The sequence below is a fragment of the Crotalus tigris genome, unplaced genomic scaffold, assembly GCF_016545835.1.
Source record: "Crotalus tigris isolate CLP2741 ecotype Arizona unplaced genomic scaffold, ASM1654583v1 scf7180000017860.185164, whole genome shotgun sequence".
NCBI lineage: Eukaryota > Metazoa > Chordata > Lepidosauria > Squamata > Viperidae > Crotalus > Crotalus tigris.
The window spans coordinates 15,171-40,714 of record NW_024096680.1 but is presented as its reverse complement, the minus strand read 5'-3'; the positions used below and the strand labels follow the sequence as shown (position 1 = coordinate 40,714).

Below are 25,544 nucleotides of genomic sequence, written 5' to 3'. Positions count from 1 at the left end.
TCCTGGTAGATCAGCTTGATAGTGTCATACTACATGTTTTCTTTTTATACTTTTCGTAATTTTCTTGCCTGGTTTCTAACCCTAATTTCTAGAAGGCACCAATTCTGGGGTCGGTTGATTTGCTTCTCTTTGACCTGGAGGAGTAACAGTTTGCTAGCTGCTTTGCCTCACTGATGCTTCATAATCAGTATATAATATTTCTGTGAATATTGTGTGCTTGAGTGGTCCTATTATTCTATTCTCCTTCAATGAATCAGAGTTGATAAGCCTGCTGCACAGTTATTAAAAGTGAAACCTTCAGCGTAACACCAGTAGGGTGCCTCAGCTTGTCAACTTGAAGTCAGAGGATGTCTTATTTCTCCCTGTCAAATGTAATGTAGCAAGAGGTTTTTGTTTATTTGTTTGTTTGTTTGCCATCAGTTATTTCATCCCATTGCAGACTTTGTTAAGTAGTGCCATAGGACTCAAGATAATTGGAATCATCCAGTGAAAGAGCCTTTTCAAAGTTTTAAAAAAGTGACTCAAAAACAATAGCAGATAGTTAATGATTGCAAAGGAACCCAGAACCCTATGAAAAAATAGTAATTTTGGTTTTCCACCATGTTCTATGTTGGCAGCTTTCTCACGTATACATTTAAAGAGCAAATGTAGTGCAGTCTCTGGTTGTTATATTTCAGGCTTGCAAGATTGATTTTTATAATTTATCATTCTTCTTTTCTGCTGAGAAAGAAAGTTGCCCAGGGCTGTTCAATAAGTCTACAACCAAGCTGCAGTAAGGACCTATATATGGCTTACTTCCTATTTGCTTGAATATGTCATGCTGTATAAGGTTAATGAGTGCAAGCATTTCACTAGGAAGGGTAATGTAGGGAACTGTATGTGACATTTTAAATCAGCTATATTAAGCTTATGAAGAGTCTAATATCATTTTGCTGAATGAATGCTACCTATAATTAACCTTCCTTGATTTGTTCATATGGAAAATGAATTAGGTTATGGGCGGTGCTGATATTGTGTTAGTACCAGCTTTAAGTTTGCTTCCAAGAGATTTACAATCCTTTGGAATTATTTTAATGCCTTGCCACTCTGCCTCATAGTAATCATAATTGAAACCTGCAATTTAGACTTTAAAGAAGTCAGAAGCAGCACATGTGCTTCATATGCAGAGAGCAATCTGATTTTCAACTCTTCTCTACCCTCTTCTTGAAAACTATTATTGGTTGTCAGGTTGGGTGGTAGAATGGCATTGTTACATTCCTGTTGTGTGCTGTCTGAACCAATATGAGAATGAAAAAGATCAATAATCCCAGCAATAGTAGACGGTTAGTGAAATTCTTGATCACCACACAATAAGCAGAGGAACTGATAGTCTCTTAATTTTGGATAGAAAAAGAAGAGTTGCTATTGCCAGCACAAGGCAAAGTGCCTGGTTGCTAATAGATTTTAGCTTCTCCTTATAACAGCACCTTATATCTATATGATCAGAGCAGTCATTCATTCAGCAAGGATGCAGTACACGGCACTGTTTTATCCTGGGATTGAACAAAAAGAACAGGAAAGTTCTTGACATAGTCAATGGCAGTTCACCTTAACAAATCACATCAGTGGCCACTATTATTTTATTTTACTTTATTTTATTATTATATTATATTATATTATATATTATAACATATAATATATTATTTTATTTTATTTATTATTTTATTTTATTTTTGTGTATCTGGGCTTTTGGGAAGAAAACTAGAGGGTACAGGATTAGTGGTATAATTTGTGAGCTGTATACGTAATGGCAAGTAAGGATATATAAAATATTTCAATTCTGAATAATTTTCAAGCTCAAGCCCTGTTTTTTAATTTGAAAAAGTTGCTTTCTCCAACCATTATGGAAGTGATTCAAGCTATAAAATGTTCTGTTTTGAATCTAGATATGGATATAAGTTCATAGAGCATTAACTAGAACAGACTGAATGCTATTGTTAAGGCAGCAGTCAATGACTTTGCAAATTGAGAGTCACTTTTAACCTTTTCAGTAGTGAATCAGTAGCCATTCTCCAAAATGGTAGTAGGACAAGGACAAAATAAAATGTGATTAAATCTTCATTTAAGAAACATTTAATTTAATAGAGATATGATTATTTGATCATTAGTTTCAGCAGAGAAAAATAGCAGTTACCTATTATTTGTCTCCTTTATCTTATGTGAAAAGATTTTTATAGATCTGGGCTGTAGAATTGGGGGGAAAGGGTTAACAATCCAGGTTAAATGGAAATGAAATAAATATTTAAGAGGCCAATGAAACTCTAGGAAATAAAGACAGATATGTTCATGCACTAACTGAATTGTCCTTCTGCCATGCCACTCTGCTGGTCTTTGTGATATTCCTGTTTACAACTATTGTACTTCCTTTGATTAACATCCATCTTTGCAGATATACTACCGATAAACACCTCTTGTTTTTCAAATAATTTCTTTTCTAACAGAGGAAAAGGTCTTTTAATCTACCACCACTGTTGGTCATTAGAAACCAGTGAAGTAGCTTTGGATTATTATCTCCATGCTCAAAGCCAGAGGTTTGATCAAATTGCCTTCTTAATTGCAGCACTGGGATGTCAGATGAGATTTCTGTTCTGCAACACAATCAAATTATCTTTCTAGATAGAAAGTTACTTTCATTCCAGTGCTTCTTTATGAGTATATAATGTTTATGAACTAGCAGTATTGACAACTGTTGCTTTTTTGGGATGTGATTTAACAGTATCTAAGAAAATTGTATTTAGTTAACACATTGCATAAAATTTTGAGATTAATATATAGAAAAAAGAATCTGAAGTTGGTTTCAAGCCTACTGACAGACTTTCTAATTTACAATTCATTCCTTGGAGCCACTGTAGATTCTTGAACACCTCTAAGCTCTCATGCGGAATGTGACAAGAGGAATGAGAAAATCATTGATTTGCTTTTTAATTGTGTACACTGAACCCCTGTTAGTAGTATCAGTAAACTTATAGTTGTTGAACAATGCAAAAACAAAGAAGCCAAATTCTGAGACAGCAAATGAAAACCATTATGAAACTGAACAATGATAAAATGCATAAAATCAAAACATGGTCTATTTTACAAATTGTGGTTGACTGGGAGCCCTACCAGAATTCTGTTTGAATAAATGAACAGCATAACAAAACTTAGCCGCATCCAGAAAAATACAATCACACAGATCAGATAACAGAAGTTGTAAATAAAATGGATCGAGGTGGGATTGTATATGTGTGTGGTCTGTGTGTGTGAAATTTATACAAAGAGGATTTGGTATTACTTTGTGGTAATTTTCCTGCCTTTGTACACTGTCTCTGAAATTTATTTGAAGTGGAGAGAAAATATGTGTTGTGGCAAATTCATAGGGAAAGCTTGGAGCAGACTTTATCTGATAACAGAAGGAAATACAAATTTAAAATGTGGAAGATTCATATGGAGTATGTGTGCATATATAGTGTGTGTGTGTGTGTGTGTGTGTGTGTGTGTTTGTAAAATTTCCACTTGTAGGATTCCATCTGTGTTTTAGCCACATGAACCTATATATTTTTAGGGATCTGCTCCTTTTGAATTCTTGATATCTCCATAGGAAGCTAAACAGAGATCAGCAGAGGACACAGCCTGCTTGACACCAAAAGGCCTCTAAGCGGGAAAGATGAATAAAGCTTTTTGTTGTACTCTTCACATCCCCTACTCTGTTTGTCTTGCTCAGATCTTGTGTCTGTATCTTGAAGGAAATGGAGGGACTCCTCCTCCTCCTCCTTTGAAAGGTCACACCTTTGCAGTGTTTGCCCAGAGGGCTCCCTGAGCTCTGCCATTGCTGCTTCTCCCTGCTGTCTTCCTCCTCTAATCTCCTTATGGATGCAGCACCATGGCAACAGACCCAGGGCTAAGTGAGCTGGGCTCATACCAGCAACCTTGTTTTTGTCACCTGAGGGATAGGAGGTAGAGGGTGAGCGATAAGGGAACAGAGCTTGGGTAAGGAGCGAAGCCTTGCTCCAGCAAATTGTTTGCCTTGGCTCTTCTTGGAAGTACCTCTGTCGAGCTCTGAAGCAGAAACATTGACCCTGTACCTGCTGCTGAATTTGGGCATCGCAGCCTTTGCCCTGAGGAATTCCTCTTCTGCAGTGTAGCCAAAGAGAAGGAGGTGTGTGGGTATCAGGACACATGGCACCGCTATGATTTGGGGATGCACAGTCAGGTGGCTGAACAATTGTTTCATGTAGGTGTGTGCTGGTTATTTGTCTGCAAGGATTTAGCAGTGCAACTTGTGCTAAAAAGTGATGCTGTGATGATTTGCCTTTTCTTTGGATGTTCCCTTGGTGTAAAGAGAATGTTGGAAAAGATGTCTCTTCTTGGCCTTCCCTTCTTTATTTTTTGGACTTCCAGAGGTTTTCAAAGAGAGCTTATTGTAGCAATGCTTAGACTGGAAATTCAAAATAATATATATATTATATATATAAGAGAAAAATTTTAGGTTTGTACTGATAGTTGCAATTTGAACGGAACAGATTTTACGAAAAATACTTGCAGAGGCTTTTCACTTTTGTCACTTCTTTTCAAATAAGGTTCATTGTTATTATCTCTTCTATGCTTGTCTGTAAATTGAGACATTTTGACTGTTCAGGAGCTCTAAATTGGGACTGTTGATCTGAGGAAAAAATAAAACAATCTCTTCCAATTGCTTACACAGACTTTTTTTAAAACCTAAATTGGTGAACAATGATTTAACATCAAAAAATTCAGGGTAACAATGTTTCCTTTTTAACTGGCCCTGTACATATGCCTTTTAAAAGCAGGGAATGGTCTTATTTGACCTTTAAAAGGAGAGGGGTAGTACCAGAAAACAAAACTGATAACTCTGGAAAGGAAAGAGAGTGGTTGCAAAATATTTCCTACACTCTTTCTCTTTTCTATAAATACTAACTAATCAAAACTTAAATTTAAAAATTGAAATGGATAGAACCTCAGTAGAAGAAAATATAATTTTCATGAGCCATTGCATGCTAAAAATTGCAGCAGTTATGTCACTAATCCAAACTTTAGACATCATAAGAAAAGCTGTATTAGTCTAAGGTGGAGGAGTCTGGTAGCACCTTTCTGACTAACCAATGTTATTGCAAGCTTTACTTCAAGCAGTAACTCCCTTCACTGGATTCATGCAGTGGCCAGACTGATGTAGGATTTAAATTGGAGTGAGGTGTGGAGAGGTTGGGATAGAAGAGAGGGAAAAATAGATGTCTTCCTTCTCTTTAATAACCTAAGACTGGTTAGTCAGAAAAGGTGGTACCAGATTCCTTCTAACCCAAACTGTAGAGATTTAATTTCTGAGAATAATGTTAACTCCAGAATAAAGGGGAAATGCTAAAGAAATAACTACTTATTTTTAAGTGTCAGAAATTGCATGAATACATTTTTCATAAAGTTAAATGCAGTTTTTAAAAATAGCCATCAAATTGTGTCAAAAAACTTTTGTAGTTGCTGGGTTATTAACAGCCAGAAAGGAGAGTATGCAAAAAGGAGACCTACTATCCAGACTCTCCATTTTTAAATAGTAACATAGTTAATACACTGCTCTGCTATTGCAGCAACCATATTATTGGGTGTGTGTGTGTTAATATCCTATTCTACTTCAAACATCTACAAGATTCTTCTAAAAAAAACCAAACCAGTTTCTAGTGAGCTTGCCTGAAGTTGCAGATCCAACAACTGCTCAAATGTTCATCTCTATTAATCCATCTCTACCTCATTGCTGTTATATTTAGCTCTCACTGTGAAGTCTACTTCACAAAGGAGAGTAGCTTTCCCTCTACTTTTCAACATTTACCATGAATTGGAATATATAGTTAGGAACTTTGAGACTTTTGAAATATTCTTTTGGATATTTAAAATGTAGTATATTTTAAGACTTTCTTTATAGGAATCTATTTGATAATAGCACTATGCCCATGATTTAGAAGACGTATTTTGGACCTAATGAATCAATTCATTAAATCATACTGTTTTTTTATGCTCTACCACAAGCCTGAAAAAGCAGATAACTGCTTCAGTGTATAGAAATGCTCTGCTCACATTTGAAGTGTGCAAATCTTTACTTTCTTTTTAACCAGGACTGTGCATCTAATTCAGTACAGGTAGTCTTCAACTTACAACCATTCATATAGTGACCACTTAAAGTTACAAGGGCACTGAAAAAACTGACTTACCACCGGCCCCTCAGATTTACAACCTTAGCAGCATCCCTATGGTCACATGATCACAATTTGGGCGCTTGGCAACTACTATATATTTACGATGGTTGCAGCATTTCAGGGTCATGTGATTGCTATTTGTCACTTTCCTGGGTGCCTTGCAATAAAGAAAATCAATGGGGGAAGCTGGTTTTGCTAAACTACTTTGTGATTCACTTAACAGCTGCAGTGATTCACTTAACCATGACAAAAAAGATAATAAAATTGGGCTTAACAACAGAAATTCTGGTCCCAGTTGTGGTTATAAGTCAAGGACTACTGGCATTATTTCTTCTTAAAACAGGTAGACCTCACTTATCAACTGCATTGTGCAATGAATCATTTGATGTTACTATGTAACATTGCTGAAAAAAATAACTTTGCAATTAAGTCATGCTTTTGCAACCTTCCCAGCATCTTTCTCTCAATCCTGTGCTCATCATTACATCAATTTGTACATTTTGTTCTGTTCCTGACCCATTTTTTTTCCTCTCAAAAACGGGAGAGATTGTGTAAACAAGCAATCACTGAAGAGGAAGGGATTGCAAGAGAGTAAGCAGGCATACAAAGAGAAACAAACATTGAAAGAAATGTGCTAATGCCAGTTGTTTGCCTAGCATACTCAGTGCTGAGAGCCCAAAGCACACTAGACAAACAGCCAGTGCTAGCACATTTCAATGTCTATTCACTATTATGTGCCTGCTTACTCTCTTATAATCTCTTATAATCCTTCCTCTATGATGACTTGAAATACAAATATTAATTCTCTTCTTGCTAATTATCCCAGAATCAGGATAAGCATTCCAAAGAACAGGGATGTGGTGGGGTGGGAAGGGAAGAAAGCTGAAGTAAAATTGTAAATATACTCATAGTCAGGTGATTTTCCACATAGTGACCGGGTCACTTAGCAATCAACTTGCCAGTCCCAATTGTCAAAAAACAAAGACAATTTGTAACTCCAAAATTTCAGGATTAAATTATTTCTCATAATCTTTATAATGCAAACTTGGTTTACAATGCTATATTTTGATTGTAAATGGTCAACTAACCTTGATAACTGGCAGCATGTCAAGTCAAATAAATAAATAAGCTACCTACTTCATGCTTTTAATTCCCCAACCAGCCATTGTATCTCCCAAATACTGCATAAAACATCTACTGTTTCTGAAACCTATATTCTCTCCTTTTAAAATAATTAAAGAGAACTTTTCCTTATTTGCTTGTTTGTTATAGCATTGCTGTTCTTCTGAAATAGATTTTGAAATAGCATCAAATGCTTTGTCGCAAAAGATGTCTGTCATATTCATTAAAACTACTGTTTTTTAAACATGGCAACTTTAAAATCATCTTACAGTTGAAATCCACACATCTTAAAACTGCCAAACTTGAAAAACACTGAGTTACTCTGTGCTCTATAACTCTATAGCTGATATATTTTTGTTTACGAAAGATACCTGATATTTATTTATGGCTTGGGGATGATGCCATCTGGGTGGCAATTCTTCAGCAGCAATCTCTTTCTTGGTTGTAGTTAATTTACTTGCATTGCTTTAGTTTTGATCTTTTATAAGATTCGGAGACTCTGTATTTTCACTAACTATTGGGATTTTGGTAGATTTACAGCATAATAAAGCATTCTTGTAATATCATTTTCCATGGTTTAGGTTTGTCTAGATCCTTTTCACTGTATATGTGTATTTGAGTGTGCATTTGTAAGATAATTTTTCTTAGGCCAGTGTATCTATATTAATGTTTGGTGCCTAGCGCCTAGCTATAGTTTAAGCTATTACAAGCAAACTGCAGACATCTACAAATTTCTATTATTGAAATTAGCTTGAATGAATTCTAGCTAAATAGAAACCTTTTGGCTTAACCCTACTACCATAAAATAGCGGCTGATGCTTCACTATGGCCAATACCAGTAAAAGAAATTGCATTCTAGCAATAGCAGGGCATAAGGAATACCAATCGCAAGGCTCACTTCCAGTTTAGTTGATCATAGTAAAGCGCAATCAGACCTACAAATGAACTACTATATTAAGAAAAGAGATCATAGCCTGAAGTCAGAAAAGCCATGGATGTGGCTCCCAGCAATCCCAAAACTTGTGTCTCTTGTGGTAGTGGTGGTGATTTCAAGTCAGCATAGATTCCTGGCAACTATATGGACAAGTCTTTGCAGTTTTCTTGGCAATGTTTTGGAAGTGGTTTGATACTGGCTTTTCTAAAAGTTGTTACCAAATCATAAAATTCTTAATGTGACATGAAAGAATGAAATAAGATCCTGTTTTTTTCTATGTGTGTCATCCCAACTTTCAGGGGATTTTTAAGAATGGCTTCTTAGATGCAATTCAGAGCATTTTTTTCTCTGTGTAATTGAAATGCCTTAGATAGGAAGATGGCTGATCAGGAATGCACCCAATTAGAGCATGCCAAATTAATATAATGAATATGATTAGTAAGATTATCTTCTTGTGCTATTTGCAAAAAAAAACCACTCTCATAGACTGTGAAACATTTTAGTATAAGATTAATAGATCTGTCATTGTTTGTATCCCGTTTGTATTTTTGGAAAAGAGAATATTAATAGTGGGCGTAGATGATAACATTGTTCTTGGAAGCTGGTTCAGATGTTTGACTGATTATTGCACTACTTTGACCCCATTATCTTTCAGCCAATCTGTTTTTGGGGATTGTTTTTAACATGAAATACAAAAAAGAATGTCTGTTACTCTAAGCTCCTTGGAGAAACAAATAATATTGATACAAACAACACACACAAAACTTTTTTCATTTTCAGAGCACCCTTTGCATTAATTTTAGAGGAATCTACTGGATAGGGAGGGGAAGGAAGAGAAATTGTACACCTCTATAAATGTAACATTTTCATGTAGTGAATTAAAAATATACAGCCTTCGGAAGTTACTAGTAGGCTTTTGGCTTCTATGAAACATACTGTATAGAAAAACATTTGAACCATTCACCAACAATTCAGAATACAAAATTTTAAAACCAAAATTGTTTTATGTTTCTGAATTTTCTAAATGTTGACTGGCATTTGTTAGGGATTCCATTTTCCCAACCAATATTTGGAAAGAGGTAAACCTAAAAGATGATTTTAAAATTTAATTTTGTTAAATCATCTCTTTTTTTCCGGGTGTCTTATTTCCAGCTCCTACTGTCTTTATACAGGTCCCCTGGCTTGTCAAAGCTGAAACAATCATTTTCCCATGAATCTTTGCTGAGTCCAGGAGGTCCTATTGAGACTTTGGATCTTGGGACTGATGAGAAAGTCTTTGTCATGCCACTTCATAGTAGTATAATTGGACGAAACTTCTGCTTTGAGGTAAATAAATAACAAATACAGTGGAAGACTGATATATAGTTTCTGATCTTCTCAGTCTTTTTATTCTTTCAATTTTATAAGAATAACCAATTTTGTTGCTTTAGATTTAACATAAGAAGGTTGTGGATTATCCAATGATCAGATGATCTTTAGTACATGAGATAACTGGTATCAGTTATTGAACAAAAATGAACACTTTCAGTTATTTTTCACTCTTAAGAAAACATTGTAGTGAGTGACTAAGAGAAGCAACAAGGAACTAGGACATTTCTTACTGGGCCGTTGTCAATTGATGGAGAGTTGTGTCACAGTTGGGCATGTTAGCAATGCAGCATCAGATAAGGAATTTATTTTCATGTTTTGATTATATCAGTGAAGATTAATGGTCATCTGGTTAGTTTACCTTGATTTATGATTGCTTTTTGCAGTCTTTACTAGTGCATGCTTGAAAAAATTTAAAGTGTTTGTCCAACAGCATCTGCAACATATCACAAATGAGCTAATCTTGTGTATTCACTCTCCCTTTCCTGTCCCCCAAATTTATTGGAGGCAGCTGAAGCACAGCTTAATGTTTTTCTCCTCTGCCTGGATGCGTGTTTCCTTTCCTTAATGCTTTTTATGCTGCAACATCACCATCCCAGATTCAAAAACCTAGTAATTAAGAATAAATGGCCAACATTTTAGGAAATCATCTGGTCTTGGGCAACTTTTTTTCCAACTGAAATATTGAAACATTTTAGGTAGAAAGAAGGCATCTTGGGAGATTCAATGATTTCCTAAGATGTTTGCCATTAAAAGGGGGGGGGGAATGATTATTTTGATGTATGACTCAATTACTGCTTCCAGTATCCTTCAAAACCACAGTTTTTCTGGACCACAAATTGGGAATAATTGACTTTGGTATTTAATATATTCAAGAGCTTTTCAACTAATTTCCTTAATACATTTTTTCAAAATATTTTTTCCTCCTTTGGTATTCTTAATGGGAAAAATAAAATAGTAAGTTTTCCATTTAGATAACTGAATTTGGGATGTATTTAAATATATATTGAGCTAAATCACTATGTTATTGATTTAATATGGAAACTATATACATGTGCACAAATACACATTGATGGAAAATCAAAGATCTTCTCCTGGTTGTCATGGAAATTGCCTAGCAGATGTGTTCCTTTCAGGGAAGCCAGAAAAATTGCAGTATACTTTTTATTGATATTTCATTCAGTACAATACCATAGTTTAAATACAATGAGTAGGTGACAAACTTAGATTTATCTTTCATGGGAAGTAGCTCTCTCACAAAGACCAAAGAGCATTTAAATATAATTAATAATTTAAACAGTCATATTTTAGCAGTTCTCCAGTATGATGTTTCAGATTTCATAGTAACCAGATTATAGTCTTGCTACGGAATAACCTAGACCTAATTAAAGGGGAGTATCAATTAATGAAACCTTATTAAGGGGAGTGTCAATTAATGAAAAAAATTAGCATCATATTTAATGCAATTCTATGTTATATAGAATTCCCATGTTTTCCTTTTCAAACTTGTTCATTATTCTTATTTTCACTGCTTTCCATCTCTTTTAGTATCAAATTCAGATCATGTCCTTTTTCTGTAAAATAGAACACATGCTTTTTATAAGCAAATATAAGTGTTTATAGGCTGTTCATCACTTTGGATTCAAAAGACAAAAAGTGCTTTAGAGCACATGAGGGCAGACACATACCCTCTTTCGGTAATTCTTCAATCTATCCTTCCTGCTATATCTACAGAATCCCTGGAGAGACATATAGTAATTGATTTAAGAAGTTGCCAGTCAGTGTTACATGAGGGCTGATGTGGAGTCAAAGTACTTTTTTTCTCTTTAAATCTAAAGCACTTTACAGCCTTGTTAGATATAGCTTCAAATTGGAAAATAGAAATAAAAAATGATTTTGCAACAATGATAAAAATATTGCTTAGAAAACTTTTGATTTATGACTAACATTGCTATAAACTATAAAAAGCAGTTGCTTAAAATGTCTCTCAATGCTTTTTATTATTTTATAGGTAAATTTATTAATTTAATCATCCTTATAGGCTAAATTTCCATTTGAAAGCTGTACTCTCCAAGTTAGGAGGATTTGGTGAACATTTCAGCCACAATTAATAGATTTCAAATTAGATCATGTTTCTGACACTTGGAGCTTTGTAATACCCCAGTGTGTTAAGATAATCAATGTATTAGTATTCTGTTTAAATTTCCCTGTTAAGCTACTATGTTATAAAGTATCTCTGCTGTTTTTTTTTCACGCAGCTACAATCTCAGCTGTAAGCTTAACTTGACTTTCTGTAATATGTTCTAGATATCTTGTTCCACTTATAGTAAATGCTTCAGTTGCACTTCTGCTACTGAAAGAGACGTCTGGATGGAGAACATACGGAGGGCTCTCCAGCCTAACAAGGTATAGTGTAAAATGCAACCTCAGAAAAGCATCAATTGGAAAATGCATCCTGATTAGTAGCTGGGGATATCAATCCCCTCCTCAAACAAGTATAGCCTTCTAAGTAGATTTGTGGCATCAAATTAGCTGCCTCAGAAAGAAAACTGCTTAATAAACCTCATTTAGACATTGTTGATCAAAAAATATGATAGATTACATCTTTAACCTGTAAATATGTGACATTGTTAGCACTGATTTTATTGTTCAGAGTACTTTGGGGAAATGATTGAAATTATTTGTGTGTATGTCTGTGTGTATCAGTGCAGATTTAGAATTTATCACATTATGAAACTGTTCCTAATTGCTGGCCATTGTTGCCAATTTCAGTGTTTAATATATTAATGCTGAACATGACCATCTACTTTCTTCCAAGTGGACTTGGAAGCACTCTACTTTCATTACTCTTATACATGATTTATAATAGGAGAGACACAGAGGAGTGCTGACCTTGTTTAACTCTCTGGAATTTCACAGTATTTGTCAATGCAGAATAGTTATAATATGCTTCTCTAGAAACTGGGGGGAGGGTAGCCAAACAACCATTACTTCTCCAAATGGTTTTGGATTACCATCCTGTCATTTCTGATCATTGGGAGATTTTAGTTTAAAAAAATCCTGAAAGAGGACCTTCCTAATATACAAGGTGCTAGGTGAGGTCATTCTGGAAGAGGCACACAGTTGCCAAAAGGCACATTGGGGTGATGGCTTCCCAATATCTCAACAAGACTCCAAGATATTCTCCACCAACCCAAGTGACCTTTCTAAATTCTCAATTATATTATTTCCTATTCCTCTTTATCAATAGTAGGATAATCCTTTATGAATGATTGCTACCTGAAAAAACAACTAACAGAGAATAATCTGAAACTTAATCCAGATTTAAAAATATAATATGGCTATGAAAGATAAGAATCACATAGAATAAACATTCTTTGTGATAAGTAAACCAAGTGCTTTTGTCTCCAGGATAATTGCCGACGAGATGAGAACCTGTTACGTCTTTGGATCATTGAAGCCAAAGGTTTGGCCCCGAAGAAGAAGTATTTCTGTGAAATATGTCTGGATGAAATATTAGTCGCCCGTACTACCAGTAAATCAAAATCTGACAATATTTTCTGGGGTGAACAGTTTGAGTTCTCTAGCCTTCCACCCACCTATCACATTACAGTCCACATCTATAAGGACACTGAAAAGAGAAAGAAAAACTTTAAGAATAATTATATTGGTCTGGTCAGCATTCCCATAGTTACTGTAACAGGTCGACAGTTTGTGGAAAAGTGGTACACCATCAGCACTCCCACAGTCAATAAGGGGAAGTCTGGTGTGCCATCCATCCGGATCAAGTCACGGTACCAGACCATCGTCGTCCTTCCTATGGAAAAATATAAAGAGTTTGCTGAATTTGTAACTAACAATTATACCGAATTATGCTCTGTTTTGGAACCAGTGATATGTGTCAGAGACAAAGAAGAGATGGCCTGTGCTATGGTGCACATTCTTCAGAGCACTGGCAAAGCAAAGGTAAGAATATGTAGAACCACCACTCCTTTTGTTGGAGTAACCAACAGACACTCCAAAAGCTACTTATGGCTGTTTTTCAAAGTTACAATAGTCTCACCACCTTGTGATCGCATGATCACATTTTGGGCACTTGGCAACCAGCTCATCTTTACAGCCATTTGTGACATCTCATGGTCACGTGACTGTAATTTGTGATATTTTTTTGCCAGTTGCCATGTTTACTTCCAGTTTTGGGCAAAAACACATATATTGGAGAAAATTGATTTGCTTAATTACCATGGTGTTCACTTAATAATTGCCACATTTTTTCCTGGTCTTGTCACATGATGCCTCAATTTATGATTGCAGCAACTAATGACCCTAATGACAGGCTCAATTATGGTGTTCAGTCAAAGGCTACCTGTATTTCTATCCTTTTTTCTAATTGCCTGCTCAGTATCTTATAGATTAATTTATAGCCCTCAGATTAGCAAACTCAGCAAACAGACTCCTACCAAAAGATTAGTATCTGTTTTGATTCAGTGCCTATTTTGAATTGTGGGTCCAGCAGAAATAATTGTTAAGCATTTGCAGTGAGATGCAGAGCTCTTCAGATTCCACCTCCACCCCTCAACATCCTTCTTTTCCCTGGTGCCACAGCCTCTTTTAGGGCCAGTTATGAACTTAGATTATGCATGTGTCTTTTACTTCTTTAGATATGCTGCACTTTATTTGGAAATAAGAGAACATTCCTCTTCTGGAGGGTAAAATAGAGCCCATTGTTTCAAATTTACTCTCAGGTTTGAGTTGTGTGGGCAAATCTCTGAAGGACAGTCTTAAGCAGGGCATAGTTCTTAAAAATAATCCTCAAAGAGCAGAATATACAGAATAAAATTTTACTAGATACAATGTGAAACCATGTTTGTCTTTTTATGGCATTCGCCTTTGATTCCTAAAAGAAGATTTGTTTCTTTTTTCAGAGAGCTTGTGGTAAAATGTTTATTCTCCCAAAAGCTTTGTGAGAAAGGATAGGTTGACAGAGAGATGTCTCTAAGTTTATAGTGAAGCTAAGGGAGATTTTAGTCTAAACTTCCCTGGTGTAAAACCAGTATTCAATTATGCCACACTAACACAAGTGTCTTCTTATGATGCAAAGTGGGGTGGGTCCTTACATTAGACAGGACTTGCAAAATTAATCCACCTTGCCGGGGGATTTTGCAAAAGATTACCATGTCAGACAATGGAGCAAGAAAGGGGGAAAACTCCCCGGAAAGAGAGCCGCTGCCCCGACTGGAACCTTGCCGTATGTCGGGATCCGAGAGGTCAGATTCCTCAGGAGAAGAAGTGATGGAGACATGGGACCACAAGCCTTGCTGGTCAATGGGCGTTGGAAAGAAAATCGAGTGGGGAAAGAAATCAAGAAAGGTGACCCTGAGACGGGGGGCCAAGCAACCAGAATGGAAGCAAGAGATGGAGAAATCCCTGCACGCAAGTGGAGAGGGAGAAAGCTGGGCACCGTACTCGGACTGGCTCCTAGAGAAAGCTATTGACCTGATGAAGAGAACTCTCAGCTCCCTAGGAGAGGAGAATCCTGAGCCCTACGGCCGCCCCAGCTCCTGAAGCCGCAAAGGGGGAAGTGGAACCTGCAGCCCAGGGGACATCTGCTCATCCAGTAGTCCCCACCCCCTGCCGAACCACAGATGGCGATCTGGACGGAAGACACTATCACCAACAACAGAGGCACCGATCTGTTCCAAGACGTCCGCCGTTGGAAGTGAAATTCAAAGGGGAGCCAACACGCTTGGGGTTTTTCCTAACCCAAGTCCTCAGCTACATGGAGGAATACAGGCGGGACATCCCCAGCGACAAAGCCCGCATCCGGATCGTGCAATCTGCCTTGGACAGACCGGCTGCAGATTGGGTGGTGAACTTGCACGACTCCAATGCCCCAGAGCTCAACAACTTCAACCATTTCATGTCCTCTCTGAGAAGGCGATTTGAAGACTCCCTGGCTGATCGCAAAGCCCGCGAAAGGATAAAAATGATGAGGCAAGGCAAACGCCCAGTGGCTGAATATACGCAAGAATTCCGGGCCATTGCCAGCAAACTGAACTGGCCAGAAGACATCCTCCTTAGTCATTTCAAAGACGGACTAAATTATGACCTATATGATGCTTGCCTGCCCCAAGGGGACCCACACCAACTTGAGGAATAGTACGTCTTGGCAGAGGAAGCAGAGATCGACATATTGAAGAGACACCGCCAAGGAAAACAATGGAGCCACTCCCCGCCTGAGTTGACACACGAACCAGTGAAACCATTGGCTACAGCCAAGAAGCAAATGGGGTGTTTCAAGTGCAGAAGAGAAGGGCATCAAGCTGTAGAATGCCACTCCAAAGCCCCCCAGCACAACCCAGACAGATCCCCAATCAGCAAATCCAGAAAGTCTTCAGCTAAGCCAAAAGAAAATGCCATGAGAATGATGGAAATTGTGGAACCCCCCACCTCTGTTCATCAGGGGGAAAGAACTCCAGCCTACACCGCAGGGCCGGTGGATGCCTCAGATGACAGCTCAGAAAGTGAACCCCTGGTAAGTGGACGCATCGCACCCATCATCAAGACAGTGACTATATTAATTCCCCCCATGCTCGAAGCCGTGAAGGTGAAAGCCTTAATAGACTCTGGCTGCACCTGCTGCCTCATTAGCCCGACACTTGTGGGGAACCTGGGCATTCCGTCGAGGAGACTGGAACAACCAATCTCATTTGGCCAGTTAGATGGATCCATAGCAGGGGGGGTGCCAGCTACCCTACCCACTTACCAATACACCTCTCCTTGGGCAAACATGAGGAGGACATAACATGACCCAGGCATGGAATGCCCAATGATCCCAGGGATGGAATGGTTAAAAAAATGGAACCCCTGTGTGAATTGGAGGATGACAGAAATCAAATTCCCGAACGGGGACCCTATGGACTTAAAATCCCAAGGGAGGCTACCAGAATCAAGAATAGAAAAAGCATCCATGGGAGAGGAAAAGGGACCACCAGAAATACCAGAGGAATACAGAGATCTTGCTGAAGTTTTCAGTGAGGAGAGGGCGGATGAGCTCCCCCCCCCACCGACCCACAGACTGTGCCATTGAATTCAAGCTTGGGACAAAACTCCCGAAGCCCAGATTATACTCCATAAGCCCAAAGGAGAAGGAGGAAATGGAAAGATTCATAAAAAAAAAAAAAAACTAGAGAGGGGTTTCATTCAGCCAGCCAAGCTTAAAGTGGCTGCCCCGGTCCTCTTTAGAGAGAAGAAGGATGGCTCTTTACGCTTATGCGTGGATTATAGGGCCCTGAATACAGTCAGTGAAAGCAACCTATACTCTCTGCCCCTCATGAAAGATATGCTGTCACATCTCTCGAAAGGGAAAAAATTTTCTAAACTAGACCTAAGGGAAGCTTACTATCGCATGAGAATTAAGGAAGGAGACAAATGGAAGACCGCATTTAACTGCCCCATGGGGTGCTATCAATTCAAAGTCTTGCCATTTGGATTACAAAGGGGCCCTGCAATATTTATGCAATTAATCAATGATGTTCTAAGGAAGCACTTGTTTAAGGGGGTGCTTGTTTACTTGGATGACATTCTTATCTTCACTAAAACAAAAGAGGAACATGTCAACCTCGTCAGAGCAGTTTTAAAGAAACTGCGAGCCGCCCACCTATATGCCAAACTCTTGAAATGCGAATTCCACCAGGAAAGGATAGACTACCTAGGTTATCGCATATCCCCCCAGGGCATTGAAATGGACCCAGAGAAGGTCAGAGCAGTATTTGATTGGGCACCACCCTGCACAAGAAAGCAACTACAAAGTTTTCTGGGCTTTGCAAACTTTTACCACCAATTCATCCCCTCATTTGCCCAGATAGCCTTGCCCCTCACTAACTTACTAAAAATGAAGGGAGCATCCTCAGTAAAAACTAGCCAGCCACTAACATGGACAATGGAGTGCCAAGCAGTGAGAGATTAAAGAGACTTTTTTCTGCCGAACCAGTACTAAGGCACCCAGACATGGATAAGCCCATCGTAATATAGGCGGATGCAAGTGATGTGGCAGTGGGGGCTGTTCTATTACAAGAAAACGATGATGGGGTATTGCAACCCTGTGCATATACATCCAAGAAACTCACGGAAACAGAACAGCGCTGGCCCGTATGGGAGAAAGAGGCATAAGGGGTATGTTGGGCATTACTCATGTGGTGACAGTTCGTGGAAGGCAACAAAATCCCCTTCCAGGTGTGGACTGATCACAAAAATTTGGAAGCCCTGAAAGTGCCCAGGAAACTCAATCCCAAACAAGCCCGCTGGTCCCAGCATTTTCACCAGTTCCAATTTAAGCTCAAACATTTACCAGGGAGAAAGAACTTCCTGGCAGATGCACGCATGCCCCAATGTAACAGCATGCGAACCACAGACTCTAAACCGATGATGGCAGAATCACAACTGGCAGCACCAGTAACCACCAGAGCCCAAGCTAAAATAAAACCATAACTGAGCAGCCAAACTGGAATTAAATTCCGGAAAAGTTTGGAAACAGATGAATGGTTCCAGAAAAACAAAAATGTGTGCACAATGAGAGACGGGTTGCCTTGGGTAGGGGAAAAGTTATATATACCAACAACCCAAAGAGTCACATTCATGCAGCTTTGCCATGACACAAAATCAGCAGAGCATTTTGGATTTGTAAAAACTTTACACTTAATTAAACGGCAATTTTGGTGGCCATCCATAAAAAAGGACATAGAAAGCTACGTAGTCAGCTGCCCAAAATGTGCTACTGCAAAGAGGTTGCAAGTGAAATCGCCAGGACTATTACAAACAATGGCAAATTCTTCAGCTCCCTGGATGGAAATAGCCATGGATTTTATAGTGGAATTGCCAGAAAGCAATGGGAATACTGTTGTCTGGATGGTCACGGACTTGTGTTCCAAACAGGTGCACTTTATCCCTTGCCAAAAGATTCCCACCACAAAAGCCTTAGCAAAACTTTTCGTCCAGCACATTTACAGATTGCACGGGGCACCCCAATGCATCATCTCTGATAGGGGAGTGCAATTTACATCTGCATTTTGGAAGGAATTTTTATCCCTTTTAGGAACCACTCAGGGACTGACATCTAGCCACCACCCACAGGGGAATGGGGGGGGGCTGAAAAAATGAACTCAGTACTTGAGCAATATCTAAGATGTTTTCTTAATTTCCAACAGACCAGGTGGGCGGACTTACTCCCTTTTGCAGAAGTTGCCTACAATAATGCAGTCCACTCCAGCACAGGTTACACTCCTTTTCAAATAGCCACCGGTCAAAGTTTCAACCCATGCCAGAATTAACCCCAAATGAACCAACGATCCAATCACTGGAAGAATGGATGGAACAATTACAAAACACATGGCCAATAGTTAGAAAAGCACTAAATGAAGCTAGGCAGGCATACAAAACACAAGCCGATAAAAAAAGGGTTGAGCCTACACCATTCATTATAGGAGAAATGGTGTACTTATCTACAAAATACCTAAAGTCCCTACAGCCCTGTAAAAAACTTGGACCAAAATATATAGGGCCTTTTCCAATTAAAAGAATCATAAACCCAGTAACAGTAGAATTAGAATTACCCAAAAATCTCAGGCAAATACACCCAATTTTTCATTGCAGCTTGCTGAAAAGAGAGTGTCAGTCACCTTTACGGCCAAAAATCCCCACCACCACCTCCAATTATGGTGGAGGGCGAACAATACTTCGAAATAAAGGAAATCCTTGACTCTAGGACAGTGGTTCTCAACCTTTTTAATGCCACGACCCCCAACTGGTCGTAAGTCAAGGACTACTCAACCGGTCGTAAGTCGAGGACTACTCAACTGGTGCAGCACCGTTTGCAGAATGGGACTTTGGGCAGGCTCAGCAGGGCAGAGACAGCCTGGACAATTCCTATTGGCTTTTGAAAGCCAACAGAATTAGACTCTATTCAAGAGAGTCTATTCTATTGGCTTTCAAAAGCCAATAGAATAAAAGGGAGTAGCACAGCTAAGGAAAAGGGGGGGAAAAATGGTGGACTGCGTTGTTTGGTGACCCCCGTGAAATGGTTGTTCGACCCCAAATGGGGTCCCGACCCACAGGTTGAGAACCACTGCTCTAGGAGATATCATGGAGTGACTCAGTACCTAGTTGCCTGGAAACACCTCCCTGCCTCACAAAACGAGTGGGTCCATAAACGTCATGTCAGAGCCCCGAAGCTATTAAAGAAGTTTCACACAGAATATCCTAACAAACCTGACTAACTTTTATACCTGTTTTGTTTTCTTTCAGGTGGATCTGTCTTATTTTTGAGGGGGCAGGATGTCAGAATCCAATTATATTTCATCTCTAGTTATCAACTATAGAAAACCCTATTTCTGCCTTCTCTAGATTCTGTCATATGATGAAGGGAAGGGGGTGAACAAAGGGGCTTTATGGCCCTCACTTCCTTCGGTACACTTCAAAGGAACTGGATGTGGATATCACCAAAAGGACTAACCATAACAATGGGGCTATTACCTTTCATGTAGTTCTCTCTGAAGTCTCCATCCAGCCGGCAGTAAGGAAAAGGGGGTGGGAGTGTAATGCCTGAGACTGTCACTGGAAGAAGGGGTGATTGGGTGGGGCTACTGGGGAACCCCTTAAAACCTTGAATGGGAGAGCTTGGACCCCAAGTCCTGTCTAGAACGCCTGCAACCATTTTCTCTTAATAAAGGATGCCTGTTGGAAGAACTATTCCAAGAGTTCTGTTTTCTTAAGATGCAAAGTGGGGTGGGTCCTTACACCATGTTTAGCCCAAGAAGCAAAAGAGAAATAAATGAGAAGAAAAATATAGTGGAAAATGCGTTTCTTGAATTAATGCTTAATATTATCTGCATATGTACAAGTTCTATATTCTAGGCTCCCCACTTCCTCTAACATTCTGTGTTCTTCTCCCCTTCACTTCCCAAGGCACTCCTTTTTGCCAGCTTTCTCTATGTCCACAGTTTCCCGAAAATTATATTCTTTTTTTAAAAGTATTTTATTAATTTTCTATTATTACAATTCATTATGCTTAATGAACATATTGTCTGGGTTAATTTTTTGCTTAGTAATAAAAGTTAAGTTCTTGCTCTCTATCTCGTTTTTCCAGCCATTGATAAAATAAGTTCCATGTTTGAGAATATTCTGTGTCTTCTTTTTCTTTGATTCTCAATGTAAGTCTTTCCATTTCAGCACAGTCCAGCAAGTCATGTCCTTCTAAATATAACAACCTTTTGTTTCTAAGGGTTATCCATTCTTTTAACCATGTTAGAGCACATGCTTGGTAGTATAAGATCCAATCCGGCAGTCCAAATCCTCCATTTTCTTTAGCTTCTTGTATCATTTTCAGTTTGATTCTGGCTTTCCTTCTCCAAATTCTTCTATCCTTTTTAATAATTTAAGAGTTGTCTCCAACAATTCTTTTAAAATGAATACCAGGTCATCTGCAAATGCTTGTAGTTATAGCTTTTATCTTTTAGCTCCATTCCTTTGATTTCCAGATCTTGTCTGATATTTCTGTTGAGAACTTCCAAACTAAATATAAATAGCAGTGGGGATAGTGGATATCCTTGTCTTGTGCCTTTCTTTATATTAAAGTTCTCTGTAGAGTCCCCATTGACAATTACTTTTGCTGTTTGTTTATCATATATTAATGATCTTTATAAACTTTTCTCTAAAGTCCATCCAGTTTAGTTGTTGTATCATAAATTGCCAACTTACACTGTCAAAAGCTTTTTGAGCATCTAAGAAAATTAGTGCCATTTGTTTTCCTGGGTGCATTTCATAGTATTCCAATGTATCTAAAATAATCCTTCAGTTATTTTTTTATTTTGTCTTTTTGGTAAAAATCCATTTTGATCTGGATGAATAAATTCAGTCAAAAATCTTTCAGTCTCTCTGCTATTATTGAAGCAAAGATTTTGTAATCTATGTTTAGTAGTGATATTTTTTATCTGTGTCAAATCTGGGTCCTCTTTTGGTATTAAAATAATATTTGTTTCTCTCCATGTGTTTGGTAATTTAGCCTCTAGTAATACCTCATTGCAAATTTCTTTCATTGGTGAGCTTAATGTATCTTGTAAACATTTATAGAACTATGTAGGTAGCCTGTCTGGTCCCAGGGTTTTATCTTTTTTATATATATAATTTCCATCAATTCCATCATTGTAATTTTTTCATTTAGCATATTTTTAAAGTTCTTTGGAATGTTTGGTAGATTAGCTTTTTCCAGTTATTGTACTATTTTTTCCCAAGAGATTTCTTCTGTATCATATAATTTTTCATAAAATTCTTTAACTATTTTTTATTGCAGCATTTTGAAATTGTAATCCGCCCTTCTCATCTTGCAATTTATTTATCAGTTTCATCTCTCTTTCTTTTTTCAGTTTATAAGCCAGCCATCTTCCCAGCTTATTTGCATTTTCAAAAAAGTTTTGTTTTGCTTTTTTAATTTGTTGAGTCAATTCCTCTGACTATTAAATTTAGTTTGTTTTATTGTCTCCATTTGTCTTTTCACAGCTTTCTTTAGTGAATATATCTGTAATTCTAACTCCAATTTCTTAAGATCTGATTGGCGTCATGGTGATACAGGCGAGGGAAAGCTTCCCAAGGCTGATTCCTACCTGTAGATAGGAATAGTAACCTCTTGAGATACAAGGTCGCTGTTTCTTCCAGGGCCAAACAGAGAAAACTGGCTGTCAGTAGATCAGGTTCAAAAATTCAATTTAGCAATTATTTTATTATTCTACATCCAACCAGTACTGCAGACTACTTTTCCAGAATAGGAAAGACTGGATGCAGGCTGTCTTTGCTAATTACTCACAATTCCTATGGAGGTTGTTGTCAACAAGCTGATAAAGAGCAAAGTAGGCACAAAACACAGATAGCAAACTCGGGCAGAAGGTACCAGTCTGAGTCACTCTGAGTTTACAAAGATGAAAAAAAAAGTATGGGCAGATCCTCTGTTGTAACACACCAAAGATGTTTTTTAAAGTTGTTTCTCCATGCAGATATAACAGGGTACTCTTGCAGTTGTCTCCATTAAACATATATATCTCATGAATTCACATATGAAAAACATCAATCCCAAAGTAGAAAGGAGTAATCACCACAGAGAAAATGTAACATCTTCTTCAACTACTCCCATCCCTCTATCCCACTGTGTTCTCAAGTGGGCAAACTGTGCTTGTCTTGGCGTGAGATTAGATTAAAGTTTAGAATGTGTAAATTGGTACGTGGGATCACGTAGCTTGCTAACTGCTATGTTGTACATTGTCTCCTCATTTTAAATTCTTTTTATTAAATTTGTTTTTAAGTTCTCACTAATGAAAAGTAAGGCTTTTTCTGTTCTCTAATGAACTTTGTCTCATGACCTTTCCTCTGCATGGTCTTAATTATTCCATACATTTCAGCCAATAGCAACCAAAGCCCATCAGGTTCCACAATCAGATCCTGCCCTGTATCATATTGTCTGCTATGTGACTTATCCATGGAACAACCTTCTTCTCAGGAGTCATTCCAAAGTAGGACTAAGAAGAGCTGTTTAGTCAGTAATCTCTCACGGCTATTGGCGGAGGCTGTATCCCCTCTGGCAATCAAAGCAGAAATGCCTGCAAAGGCACAGAGCCTTGTGGCTGGATCAGAGGGGGAAATCCTACAGCAGGCTAGTTGGATCCCTGCAGACCACCAACCTCCTTCAGGTTCTTCCTCCTGTGTAAGATAGAATATTTGCTAGGCTTATTCTGTTTTTCACCAGAAAGCACTATTTTTCTATTAGTTTGATGTGGTTTTAGCCTGTCTCAGCAGCAGGCTGGCCCCAAGATGGAGGCTTTATTGAAGGATATATTCTTCTTCACAAATAGAAAACGGCTCAGCTGGAGTGAGTGGACTTCATATATGAGGCTTAAGTGAAGTATATCTGCATCTTGCTTATTAAAAAAGAATATTAGAGGCAAATTGTTCAATTGAATACATCTAACAGTCTCTAAATACCTTAGAGTCCCCAATAGGAGGTACTGTCACTCTTTCAGTATTTTTACTTTTTTGTTGAGTCAGTCATTTTAGCCATCCGGCATATTCTACCCAACCTCTATCCATAGAGTACACCTATCATTATATACATCATCTTTTTTTTTTCACCTTTTTTCCTTTCAGGACTTTTTGACTGATCTGGTGATGTCTGAAGTGGATCGCTGTGGGGACCATGATGAGTTGATCTTCAGAGAAAATACACTTGCCACCAAATCCATTGAGGAATATCTCAAGTTGGTGGGACAGAAGTACCTGCAAGATGCACTAGGTATAGAAATATTTCTCTACGATTACATTTGTTATTTCTTATTTTAAAAGTTCATTATGAACCCATTAAGGGAGAAGAGGTGGTCCGAGTTGCTGAATCATCATTGGGTCAGAGAAATTAGTTAAAGTAGCCCAATCCAAATATTTGGATGTGGGGTGAAATACAGTATCTGCTGTAGTTTCTAACAAATTTGAGAATGATAGATTCCTTTGAGAAGCAGAACGTTTTCATTATTCACATTATTCAGCCATGCAATATATGTGGCTTTTAATGTAGATAAGAGTACCTTAATCTGTGTTCTATTCCTAATGTGTCTTCCTGTTCTACTATTTTAATTCTAAGCCCTTTATTATTCCTTTTTAGTACTGTTGAAAACTATAATAAATCCCTTTAACTCAAACTCATGAGAAATAACTTGGGTGAAGCCTAACCTATAGAGAATAGATTAATGTAGGCATCACATGCTTTCTTTGCCCTTCTCTTAATTGGATTCCTAGTACTCATCTGTAAATTCTATATCCTGATATCCCATAGCCCGGGGTAGGCAACCCAAAACACTCAAAGAGCCACTTGGACCCATTTCCCACCAAAAACAAAACACTGGGAGCCGCAAAACCCCCGAGCTCCTCTGTTACTGTCCCTCTCTGCCCCCTTAGTGCTGGATGGATCTGACCTGGAGAAGCTCGCAAGTCTTCTCCATTGGAAGCAAGGAGGGAGGGAGGGCTGAGGGAAACGGGCCTTTTCTATCTGCACAAAACCAGCAGTTGTAAATACTTTTCAAAAATGTAAAAAGAAAAAAAGAAAAATTACAAAAGAGCAAACACCATGAAGATGTATACTCCCATACACACAGACACACAGACACACACATTCAAAATCTGAAATATTTGAAGACCAGAGAGTCAAAGCAGGAGAGAAGCTAATTGTGTCAGATATGCACTGAGAAATCTATTTGCAGATTGACAAAAAAGTAACAAGAACCTATTTATTGTATATAATGTTTTATTATAAATCATGAATTGTATATTATTGCATCTGTACATCTGTTGTGGTTTTGTGATGTGCAAATTTCAGCATGGGTTTCATTGAGGTTTTCAGTTGCTTTTCTATTGTTTGGGGGAGTTTTAAAAAAATTGTTTTGGGTTTGTTTGGGTTTTTTTTTTTTTGACAGGACACACACAGGCCGGGCGGCAATGTCGGCTGGGGCAGTGGGGGCATTGCTTCACAGGCCGCCGAGCCAGCCATGTGTTTCCCTGGGCCGGTTGGCAGTGTTGGCTGGGGAGGCGGCCGGTGGGGGCATCGCTTCCCGGGCCGCCGAATCAGCCACACATTTCCCCGGGCCGGGCAGCAGTCTCGGCTCAGGCGGTGGGAAACACGTGGCTGGCTCGGGGATGGCCCAGGAAGCGATGCCCCCACCGGGACTGCCACCTGGTACAGGTAAGCCAGGGGGCGCGCCACCTGCCCCACGGCCGCTTTGCAGCGGTGCTCTGCGGACTCAGAGCCCCCTCCCTCCCCCGTCACTGACCGTCCATATCCAGCTCTGCTGCTTCTTGGCCAACAGTCGCAC

General features: G+C 38.5%; 1 protein-coding gene across 1 annotated transcript in view; it reads left to right on the top strand.

Annotated features, from left to right (window-relative positions):
* Positions 1-25,221, top strand: part of LOC120308058 (ras GTPase-activating protein nGAP-like) — a 128,526-nt gene extending 103,305 nt beyond the window's left edge. Inside the window, exons 6-9 of the mRNA XM_039343535.1 lie at positions 9,450-9,603; positions 11,953-12,051; positions 13,057-13,611; positions 23,833-25,221. Coding sequence (XP_039199469.1) covers positions 9,450-9,603; positions 11,953-12,051; positions 13,057-13,611; positions 23,833-24,024 — 1,000 coding nt within the window. The 3' untranslated portion in view covers positions 24,025-25,221. The remainder of the gene's footprint in view (positions 1-9,449; positions 9,604-11,952; positions 12,052-13,056; positions 13,612-23,832) is intronic.
* Positions 25,222-25,544: the final 323 nt, after the last annotated feature.